The 12,647-nt window shown below is 31.6% G+C and overlaps 1 protein-coding gene and 1 long non-coding RNA gene across 2 annotated transcripts; both read right to left on the reverse strand.

Moving 5' to 3' along the window:
* Window positions 1-607: 607 nt before the first annotated feature.
* Window positions 608-1,765, reverse strand: LOC134254278 (uncharacterized). The gene is made up of 2 exons (XM_062736817.1): window positions 1,273-1,765; window positions 608-969 (listed from the first exon to the last, which is right to left on the reverse strand). The coding sequence occupies exons 1-2, from the start codon at window positions 1,601-1,603 to the stop codon at window positions 641-643; spliced, it is 660 nt and encodes a 219-aa protein (XP_062592801.1). The 5' UTR covers window positions 1,604-1,765; the 3' UTR covers window positions 608-640.
* An 8,861-nt stretch (window positions 1,766-10,626) lies between these two features.
* Window positions 10,627-12,642, reverse strand: LOC134254275 (uncharacterized). The gene is made up of 3 exons (XR_009989285.1): window positions 12,624-12,642; window positions 12,363-12,487; window positions 10,627-10,684 (listed from the first exon to the last, which is right to left on the reverse strand). It is a non-coding gene; the product is annotated as an uncharacterized LOC134254275 (long non-coding RNA).
* Between the last annotated feature and the right edge of the window lie 5 nt (window positions 12,643-12,647).

Here is a 12,647-nt window from a genome sequence, read left to right on the forward strand (position 1 = left end):
CCAAGACAAGGAGCACACGGCGGGAGTGACCGGTTGGCAGGGACTGCTCACTCCTTTACGGCAAGTGTCCCCACCTCTAATGTTTTGTATTGTTTGATAGACTTTTAAGCTTAAATTTAATATTGTTCGTTATCTCCATATATTTCATTCTTTTTTTTTTTTTGTTTGATTATCAATTTTTTTCCTGATACATTTTTTTCCTTTTGGTAATATTTTTTTACCCCCCCCCCCTTTACACAACCCCTGAAAACTGAGTTCGCAAGCAATTTTATTTTCGGTAATTTTTTGTCTTCTAACCACTGATAATTCTTAAATACATAAGTGCAGTACATTCCCCTAAATTTACTAGCTAAATTTTGACCAGTGAAAATTTAAATGTTGAAATATCCCGTTTCCTTTCAAGTTTTGGTGGAAAAATTAAAGTAACAATCATGTCCATTCATATTTCTTTCATAGTCTTTGGAATATATTCTATAGCACTAGAAAATCCAATTGAAACAGATTTTCTGCATGTATTTAACCTGTTTCCATTCCGTTGAAAAATTCAAGTAACAATCATTTTCATTCATGTTTATTAATTCTCTTGAGCATATAAACAATAGCACTAGATATCCAACTGACACATATTTTCTGCATTTTTCTACAAACTCCGTATGTTATTTCCTGGTGATAACCGGCAAAGGTAAGAAAATCCACTCGAACAAACTCCACTACGTAAACGTTTCACAGATACTTCAAATACTTCCTCAAAATCTCGCTTTCGTTTTCTTTGATGTGTTTGCTTTTTCTCTGGACCGTTAACAGGCTCTACAAGTATCGTTTGATTAACGTCTTCATCATTATTAATTGGCTGAACATTTGAGAAGTTCTCTACTTCCGTTACTTCACAGTCACACAAGAAATCTATGACATCACTCACATTGTCGAACTCTTCTGCAAAAGTATTCTCTTCGGCTGGGGATAGGGAATCTATGAATGCAATTAAAAAAAAAATTAAAACAAATTCTAAAGCAATTCAATTTCTGGCACTACGATCGAAACATTTTGAAATTTATAGTTTGTTAAAAACAATGGGAAATCAATTTAATCAAGATATTTACGACTAAAATGGTTGTTTTAAATTTATTCATATTCATGTCCTCCCAAGCCTTAAAAAATGAACTTTGACCAAAATTGAGATATCTTTTGTAACAATATTGTGGGAAAATTATTTAACTATAATCGAAAATGTCCTTTCTTGAGAAATGGTGGTGGAAAATAACTTTTATTTACCAATTAGATGAAACAGATCTTGGTCCAGTACATTTTGAGTGTGACAGTGGGAGATCCTTTGATCACAGGAGCATTCAGGTCCGCCGTGTACCTTCAGTATCGGTTCCTCAGCAGCTTTCATCAGTGAGGGCGGTAAAGTGTACTCAATATTTGTGTTGATGTAAAGAATTTCAAATAATTCGGCTCTCCGGGAATAATCCATATTAATATCATTTATCAGCCAAATTGTATCCCACTCTAGCATCGATTTCAGTATGTCAAGGGAGAAACTTTCTTGTATTAAATATTGGAAGCGTTGTTTTATGGCTGAATGCTTTGCAGACAAATACATTTAATTATGATTTTATTCTTGTCTGGAGGGGGTATCTTAAATATGATAATCACGCGGCTAGACAAAAGTAAGAGTATGTAATATAGATTTCACACTTATGATAACATGAGTCGTGTTAAAGCCAAGGCTTTAATTACCGTAACAATACCCGGTGGACGTATTTAAAATCTTTTATTGAAATCCGGAAGCAAAGTTAAGAGCAATCTTTTAATATTGCATTAATCTATTACATCTCCTATTATATCAGTTAGATTATCATTAAGTATTAATTAAAGAGCTGTAAATTTCAAAGCATTTTTGGAGTTATTGCGTCAAATACAAGTGGGAACAGATATTTATGATTTTTTTCCGGATTAGTCGATACTTGAGGAACATGGCATTACATGATCCAGGAAACAAAACAAACATTCGGAATAAACTCAGTTACATAAGTATTTGACATTTCAGATTTGAGAAAAAAAAGCTTAGACTTTGCCTTGCTTTTCAAAATATTTAAGTCTTTATCCCCCTTCCCAGAAAAGAATTTCTGGACCCATACTAGAGAAAATATTTTTCAAGACAAAATGAATTCATATCAGGATTGAACTATAACGCATCAAAATAGAAATAATTTAAAATTCTTGCTGATCGGAGGATTAATCTGGCCAAGTTGGATCTTTCTTTCATTCAATCTAATTAAAATTACATATTTAGATGTTCCGAATCCTCAACAGCGGTAGCAGATTCGGAACATTTAATTTTAGTTAGATTATCTCTCACTTTATGGTACATTTTTTTTTAACAAATCATGGAATATGACCTTACAATAACAATAAAATTTGTAGAGTGGGAGGGGAAAACTTGCGTATGAAAATTCACTATAGCAAAAGACTATACTTAGAAAAAAAAGGCCCCCGTTGTAAGAACAGGACAATCGTAAAAAAAAAATTATATCCCGTATTCTCTCTCACACTTTAGACAATAAATGACAAATTATCAGACATGAAGACTTTAATTTTCAAGTTTTGGCAAAACAGATAATCTAAAAATTGAAACATGAATTAAAAGCCTAAATAAATGTGAATCTTGAAATTTTGATATCAAAATTAACAGTGATTCACAGAAAATTTCGTCAAGCAATGTGCTATTAATATTGAGCTACATGTACATTTTACAAACGTCTCAAGCTACTATGTCACACAACACATATAACCAGATATGGATATATTCAATTTTGAGTTAATACACAGTTCTTCCATGCACTCAGAGCCACAACCTTATCAGTTTCCTGCGTGTCTAAAAAATGTAACAGAACTCTCCTCTTTCAAGAATACACAAAATTTGAAGAACAAAAAATCGAATCAAATTTGTCAAATATAAATACTTGGAACTTATAAATATGTGAATGCCTACAAAAAAAGTTAACTCTTAACAAGTCATCCTACAACATTTGAGACAATATCAAGAAAAATAAATAAGTATATAATAAACTATATAGTACACAAGCGTGTTATAAATGACAGTTCTCCTTTGCATTCCCAATGGAATTGATAATTCGGAAAAAAAATAAATCATTTCAAATTGTTGTCCTTGGAATGAAAAATTTATGACTTTCGGGAAATTGAGCTACTCTTTTGTCAATTTGAAAAATAAAATATAATCATGTAATACAATGTAGCGTGACATTAAGGCCTTGTTAAGATTACCGGTATGACAATGTTAAATTCAGCACAGTCTTTTGAATATTGGGGAGATATGGAGCTTTGGACAGAATGTTTTGTGTTTAACATTTACTAAGTAGTCTGCAGTACTTATTTTGTCTGAATTTTCGCCATAAGAAAGACTACCGTAAATAGATTTGTATGTTCAGTAGAAACACAAACTTGTTTCTATGAAGTCTTTAAAACCTAAGTCTTTTTGAACAAATTAAGAACGAGTTTGTATTTATAATGGATGAACTTTTTTTTAAATAACAAAAATTTCCGATGTCATCAAAGTTGAAAAATTCTACGGAAAATATCACTTTTATTATAAAAATAATAATAAAAAAAACAATCATTTAACTGATCTTAATTCCCTAATTATACATTATTTGTACGATTGAAAAAGTGGTTTTTAAAATGATTTCAAATGAACAATCATGGATTTTCTTGCTACAATGAAACAATCTGTGCACTTTCTATACGCAGAACATACCCGTGGAAAACCAACTGTCAAAAAATTTAAAAACAAGCAAAAAAAGCACAATAAATCTTTGCTGAAATGCAAACACAAACGCTTTGAAGAAAGAAGATGCAAGTTACGTAAAATAATACATTTTTTAATCGATTCAAATTTGTTGGAATTCAAATGTCCTGCATTTGAAATTTAAAATAATAGTGAAAGTTCTTACTATTCGTGTTTCATTTCCATGTAAACCTCTTTTTATCATTTCAGTGAAACTGTACAAGTATCCCAGCTTACAAAAGAGTGAAATCTGGAAGAATTTGCTGAATACCCGATTGCAATCAAAAACACAAAAGAATTGTAAGAATTACAATCAAATTTACAAATCAAACATACAACCAATCATTTTGATTTAACCTTAATTTGTTGAATGAAATTTACAGCATTTATAGCACAAATATACGAACACAGTTTTACACAATAAAAACGCCAATTCTCTCATTAAAATATATATCATACAACCCCCTCAAAAAACGACATTTTTTTCCTCTTGGAAAAAAAATTAAAACCAATGAGTAAAATAAAGTTGGTTTTTTTCCATATCGTAATAAATCCAAGTAAGGCAAAGCTATTTTCTGAAAGCAGTGCCTATAGAATGGCACAGCCGCCTTTTTCTTTGAAGGGGTTGTCCCCAGGGCGGGCAAATCCTCGGATCAGTACGTCTTCCTCTGCATTTTGGTCGCAGTACTTCTTGATGTCCCGGACACATTCGGAAACTCTCACTCGGGGAAGTGCTGCTTCCAGGCGGAGCTGCTCGACTAACTTCCGCTGCTGTTGCAAACCCTCCTGAAATTTGTTCATCTTTGAGTATCGCTACGTCCTGTAAGAATGAAATGATATGTTCAAAGTGAAAGCTTGAGACTTTTGCCGACAATTATCCTTCAATCGAAAATCATCTACTATAACATAAAGATTTTTTAAAATCACGATATCCAAATAGGTGCTCCTCAAACCAACTGTATTCCAATGAGAAAAAAAAAATCCCACTGGATCCCCTGCAGAACTGAAGTGTGTAAAAACTAATCAATAAAAAAAAATATGAGAAATAAGATAAAGTGCATACACGTAGCAAAAACAGTTCCTCTTGGACCACAAGTTTACTTTTCATGTTATTAAAGATTTAAAAATTAAAAATGCCGCAACTGTGGATCTTTCTGTCAAAACGAATCTAAACTATGCCACTTGAGCAAACATAATCCGAGGCATAAATGCACATTTATAGTTTGGTATATCGTCATACATAAGAAACATGCCATTTACTAAGGTTACAACTTTCTTACGTATATATTTAAAACATTTACAAAAGCAATGAAAACTTTTTGCAACAAGAGTTAACACAGAACTGAAACTCTCCTCATATTAATAGCAAGCTACTTCAAATATACTTGTTTTTGTGAAAAAAAATTATATGCAAAAAAAGCAACTCTCCCGAACAAATCACATTATTTGACGAGATTAATTAAAATCATGCAGTTAATGTATGTATACGAAACCAACCGATGCTGGGCTAAAAATGGATCGCAATTTTGTTGGTCACTAGCTAATTATATTTCTCCCCCTTCTGGTAATGTCTACTCTAAACATCATACCCTAGCTATTAATGTGAATGTCGTGAAATCCTTAGGAGACTATCTGCAGACACCATTCATCTAATTTTTATTTATACATGTAGCATACGATTCGATTTTTGAAATCAACTATACGATTAAAGGCTTCCAGAAACAATACAGCCAATGCTAAAGAAAGAAATCTTTTAGTACAATTCTCAGTTAACCTGGACTTTCAGTAAGGCGTGGCATTCTCGGCGCTACGTAATTAGCGTCTGTCAAATGGCGAATAGATTCTCATTGGTTAAGAAACTAATAATATCAGGAACCTTAATTGTTGTTGACAACGATGAGACGACTTAAGCCCCACCTCTTTGCCGTACGAGACCTTGTTATTGGCTATTTGCTACACTCGTTGGCATTCGCCCGAATTTCTATCCCATGTATATTTCAACAGTAAATGAAAGCTGTGTAAATTTCAGAAGCTTATTATGTAACGACGAGAATATCACGCCTTACTGAAAGTCCAAGATTAGCTGAAAATTGTACTAGCAACTTTGTCCTCTACCATGATAAATTTTAACTGAAAAATTTCTATTTTTTTTAAGAAGACAACGTGAAGGTAAAAAAAAAATCTAGATTCTCATGTTTATTCAACCTCATCTTCATCGATTTCCTTTATACTAACACTTTGATTATATTGACAAGAAAGTCAAACCTTGAATGAAGGAAAAATTCTCTTTGCAAATGATTTTTCTTTTAGATCACATCGTGACAGAAACCTTGGGTACAACGCACTCTATATCTAGATCTTAATCGAGGATTCCAGAAGTAAATTCCAATAGATACACCCATTCCTCAAATACGTACATGTAAAAGGACATTTTCTAAACCATTAAAACTAGCCACTGATAGTGATGCAAAGATGTTTTTATTACAAATGATTTCTACGAAACCATTTTGGGCAACCTGATCGTTCAAAGCTTATAATCCACAGTTACCGATTCCTATTATTTGTTTATTTAAAAGTCAGGTAATTGCACCGATTTCTATGCTTTGTCAAAGTATATTGAAGTTATCGACGGTTTTCAATTTAGTCAATAATCTCAAAGCAAACCCAGCAGGAGACCAATTAAGAAAGCTTAGCCGTAATAACAGTACTGACTTCTAACAAATGCAATGAGTGTTGCAGAATGTACAGTCCAGAATATGTACCAATATTAAAAGTGAGCTCGAGGATTAACTGATGTGTTGGGTGTCTGTCACTTCGTTAACAAAGGGCATCAGTTTATCAAAGTCTCACTTTACTTTTTTCTGTAAAAACAAAGATTTTTTCCCTCAACCTATCTCACAAAATGCAGCATAGTCTTTATACCCAATTAATATTCATACACTCATTCTGTTTCATGATCTTTTATGTTTCTGACATAAAGGAATTTTACGTTCAAAATAATCAGCAAAAACATGATGTCTTCTGCTGAACAAAACAACTTCATTTTCCTCTATAACCTGAGAATTATAAATTATTCACGGTGTAAAAATCAATGACCAGATAGATCTGTCATCCATTGCATGTCCATGGAAACAGCAATTTGGCGTTCAAAGCAACTTGTTGAATTGAAGGTAATCACGACCATATATACTGCTAACACTATCCCTGCTTTATAATGATTTTTCTTAGTCTAAGAACAAGATTTCTTGGAAAAAATTTAAGCCAGCATAAACTTTATAGTGCCAATGACTCCTTTGCTCACAAGACTTCATAGCACAAACTTAAAGTTCGCATAAACTTTAAAGTAGTATCTTTGCCTATTACTCCTTTGCTTAATTTCAAGAATACAGTTCAAGTCAGACTTTGTGTTGGATAAATCTATAATTAGAACATCTGGCTTGTCCTCAAGATTATATTTGCTGTCTTGAATTTTCAAAATGAGATTTATATTAAAATTTGAAGCCATCAGGTAACTTAATTAGCAATATTCAATTAGATGAGAGGAAAAATTATCTACGTAAGTATATCAAGACAGTATTATGTAATAGCCAATGCTAATTAATTAAATCCGACAAAAAACAAGCCATCCTTTCTACTGTTCCTTATATTCATTGGAGAAACTATAGTCCCGATTTTTTTTAATTCAGAAAATTACTGTAACCATAAGTCTTTGATGAGATTAGCTTGACAGGGTGGACTAGTGCATATAATAAAGAAAGAGAAAGATTATAGAATTTTTTTATTTTTTTTTTTTTTTGCAAGTTTTAAACCAAAATTTTAGGTGTGATGTTTTGAAAAACTTTCACAGCAAACCTGCATTTAGTAAATTTATCAAAATTGTTTTTACATGTATAAACAAAACATAATTGAAGAATAAATGTTACTTAATATTGGACAAGAAGACAAAAACTGTAAAATGGGTAGCCTTTTGAATGAATTTCTATGACATTTTTATTTAATTACCATGAAATGTTGTTCACTAAATTCAACAATCAATACATGAAAGGCAACTTCATGTATTCTACCTGTTTTATTGAAATGGGACCAAAGTTGTAGCAGGCATAACATTTTGAATAAAAGATGCAACAGAGGACATTACCACTGCATAGGCATGCACATCTGGTCTTTTACAGGTAATATAACCAATATTACAATACCACACCTAACAAGGTTTTCAACCCACCAAAATTTCCACTCTCACATACCCTAATATTGATGAAAATCCAGTGTGGGATTACCACAGCTGACAAACGGTCTGTTACATCACAGGACATGGGATCAAAGCGAGGCCATGAATACATTCAATTGGCAAGTTATTGATTATATGGAAATAAGATAATTTATCAAAAAATGTCCATTTATCAATGCTACAATTGTAAGGAAGATCTCTTTTTTTCAAATTCTGATGTGGAGTTAAAATTCTTAAAAATCATATTTAAACTAAATTTTAATATAAAGAATTTCATGCATAAAACCCACAACATATAATTAAATTACAATATTTATTGCAGACTTTGACCAATACAATCAATGTGATTAATTACATTCTGGTTATATGACAAACACATATTATATTTACATACAACAACAACCCACTTATGCATACTAAAGTCATTCTTAAACGCCACGAGGAGAATTTGCTTTTCTACCAAAAACTCTTAAGGTTTTCTGAAGTAGAGCTAATCATTTCCTCGCAGAGGAGTGCTTACATAATGCTAGAAATCCTGAATGCATTTTGATTCCATTAATTATTTCAAAAAAAGTGTACAACTTTTCATGTAAACAAAACAAAAAAAAAAACATAAAGAAAAACAAACAAAACGAGAAAAATATTTTGTCCAGTTTATCAATTTATTTTTCCTAATATGTCAAGTAGAGAAATGGGAAAGGGGCCATAACACTAAACGGGCTTTTCCCAAAATTTGTGGATTAATTATAATGGAGATGGGGAAAAAAAGTAATTGCAAAAAAAGCCTTATTAATCAGACTGAAGTTTATTATTTTCTGATAAAATATCATTCCAAAGAGAAGCCTGCCAGGCAGAATTGATAAGTGGTGCCTGACTATCTCACTCATTCAAGCCTAGCCTACCGGTACTTGCAACAATTCATTATTTTTTGTAGTGCCTCAAGTAGCGTTTCAAAATAAATCATTCTCCTATTGAGTTTCCATTCCGCTATTTGATCCGACACTAGATAAATTGCAAAGATTACAGTGCGAAATAGAAAGGTACATTAGCAGTGACATGGCAAAATTTTTTTATTGCGGATATATAATGTGAATTAATTTTTGTTTATATATGCCTGAAATGTAAAAATAAAAGTGTATAATATATGTACATCATTTCAACATGAAACTTAAACATTTCCTTGTATGTAAACAGTCAGATCAAAGTCACTTTGTCCTTTTTTTCAAACAGTATTGATGTCTATAATATCGCAATGTGTTGTACCCCCAGCAATATTTTTTATCACAAACTGAAGTATATAAATAGTTGGTAAAAAAAAGCCTGTGAAGACATCACAGAATAGCACAAGACTTCTTGTCTTTGAAAGGGTTGTCTTTGACTGGGAAAAGTAAGGGGTCCTCAGCTGCCATTTGGTTGCAGTAGCCGACTAGCTCGGCAATGGTTTTGGACATAACCATTCGATCAACCTTTAAGTGGTGTCTCATTTGATCGGCTGTGCCTCGTAATTTGGCGATCTGGTCACTCTTGGTTTGGAACGGCATTGTGCAAACGACAACTACATGCAATGAAAAAATAAATAAATAAAACTCAACACCAACTGAATAAAAATGCACCATGCAAGGAAATGAGACCTGGCTTACTGTGGTGGAACTTATTCTCGGGAAATTACGAATTAGCATAATTCTACATCGTAGTTTATCTGCTCCTTATGAATGAGTACTAGTTTTCTTTCCTTGTACTTTATCATTTAATATGTACATACTACATACTGCAATTTTGTATCTTGGTAGTAACCATCATCTTGTGCAACAACAGGAAAATTTAAGGAAATACTAACGTTACTGATCATTAAGTACAATTAAAATTAAAAAAAACAATTTTTTATGATCTTGCAAGTTTAAAATAATGTTTAATAATGTCTTAATAGAAAAGAATTGGAATAACAATTTATTATTTCCAACTCATACGAAATTTTAAATTTTCATTTGTTTTGTGTACGTTTTCTTGTATGCATTTATTTTCTTTGATTTTTTTTGTTTTATGGTGTTTTTTTTTTCTGATTTCCAACAATGACCAGGTCTCAAACAAAATAAAAATAATAAGAAATCAAAATAAAAACAACAAAAATAGAACAAAATGACACTACACAATACAACATACTCATGTAGCTATACATACATGTATGTACTAGTACACAATACATGTACTTCTTTTCCTGTATCCTTTACACCAAAGTAAATGTGTTATAAAGAAAGCTGTTTAAAGAGGCTCTTCATTTGTGGGTGTGTCTTTCAAAAATTTTATTATTTTTGAAACGGTCAACCAGTAAATGAATCATGGATTATTGTTAGTAATAAGATACTGGTGGTTGTTTCATCCATTTTAAAAACAAACAATTTTGAAAAAAATTTTGTCAATCAAGTTCCAAACATTTTTTACAAAGACTTGGGGACTAAATAATTTGTATAAATATTAAAGGTAATATATGATACACTCATGTTTGGTAAATATATTCCTCTCCCAGACTATAGCTCAAAATGCAAGAATAACAAAGGAATACAACAACAATACACGGTACCCCACTAATCCTTACCTGGGATTTCTGAGACTGGTCTGGTATTCCTCAACTGGTTCTTCCGGGGAAGGACCTACAATGATCAAAACCCAAATTGTTGTTAGTATAATTTTTTTTGGAACGAGCATGTTTTTTTAATGATAAAAATACATGTATATATTATCTGCAACGGAAACATATCATTTTTTAAAATGTAAATGATAAAATTTTATGCTTATATAATCAGGAAAAGTAAGCAAAATATTTATGTTGATACACACTGCTAATGTCTCTTGAATTTTTTCCCTAATTCAAACACAGGAAATATATTTAAATGATGTTTGTTCATCATAAATTTATACACACCGGTATATATTTCTATATCAAATATTACAGAATTAAGTGAGGATACAACTACGCCATTTTTAATTGAGATCATTAAGTAAAAATTGAATATCACTAACAATTTATTCCATATGTCATTATGTGCAGTGATTGGGATTGGCTTGCGCCATGCACCATAGTTGCATTGAAATGAAAAATGGCACATTAAATCAATCAATGTTGGCGGCAAGGTGTGCATTCAATTTTTAGTGATCTTATTTGGAAACATTTCACGTACAACTTTCTTACTTGTTTTTAAATGCAGTCTATCTTAGACTTGCCTGCCTGTCGGAAATGTGCGATTAACATGTTAAACATGGTAATCATGAAATAACTCTTTTATATTGCTAAGATAATAATGGTAGGTCTAATGAAATATCAGAAGTTTTTCTTGTAGTGTTGTTCCAATTGTTTATATTAAATCAAAAATCAGTCGATTGCTAGCATAATAAATCCAAGTGCTCGATTATGAAATTTTCATTCCGATTATTTGGGTTATTTATTTTATTTTACAAGAGTAATAGTTTTTAAGCCGAATATTCCAGCCGCTACTTATCTATTAACTTATTCATGTATCTTAATTTGCAGACAAATAGACATTTTATTGATACCCAAGTAACATTCCTGGGAATGGATGTACTAGTGGATTCAACAAAATGAACGACAAACCACCTGGACTAGATAGAACATTCTATCGTTAAAATGATATTGTCCTAAGGACTAGGGCTTGTCCTGAGACACAAATAATAGCTATTGTTTTTGTTCTTTTATGTTCATGCATGTATATCATTGTAAAATTTATAAATCTTTGTAGATATGACTGTTGACATTTTATGTATGGGAGAGGACTATCAAAGTTTTTGGAACTTGTGTACAATTCCTTTGAAATGTTGTCAGTAAAATGTTCACAACAAGCTATATACTGCTAGTGGGATAACCTTTCATACTTCAGCTCAGTCAGTAGATGTATATAAAATTAAATCTTTAAGGGTTGAAGGTATAGCTTATATCAGTCACATTGAACAAAGTCTTTTTGAAAAGTATACATATATAGACTTTTTACTTTCCTTCTGTAATAGGATCAAGTTTTAGCATTAAAAAGCACTTAGATTCAGGACGCCTACGCCCAATGTACATATTGTTTAATAACATAACCGGTTACTATGACAACAGAGAAATAACTCATTAAATAAATTCAAAACCTTAAAATATCATTGAAGTTAAATTGAGAATGTAGCGTTTCGCCTGCAAATTTTATTGGACTCTATTGGAAAAAAAATACAAGGCCTATCCCTCAATATTCATTAGCAAATTCCTAAAATTTTCGACAGATCAAAGGGTTTTGATGATCACATTACTTAAAATTTATTTTAAACAAATTATCTTACCTTGCAGGATTCAACTGCTAAATGTGGAACTCTGTAGAAGAAGAATATTTGTCGCACTTCCTCTAAGAAATGTCAACACCTTTTTTACCATAGAACAATATGGCGTAAGCCTCGTTTTCGTTCTGCTAAAAAAAATCAATATACGCAGTAAAACTGGCAATATATGAAAGATTTCAAATTTAATTTTCCTTTTATTTGTTTATTATTTCATTTCTCCAAAACAAAAAAGTTTATGATAAAGAGTATAATCAATAGACAAACAATTTTTTTCGTTTTCTATCTTCA

This window comes from Saccostrea cucullata, unplaced genomic scaffold (genome assembly GCF_032062105.1).
Source record: "Saccostrea cucullata isolate Sc308-1 unplaced genomic scaffold, CSIRO_AGI_Scuc_v1 ctg5770, whole genome shotgun sequence".
Classification (NCBI taxonomy): domain Eukaryota; kingdom Metazoa; phylum Mollusca; class Bivalvia; order Ostreida; family Ostreidae; genus Saccostrea; species Saccostrea cuccullata.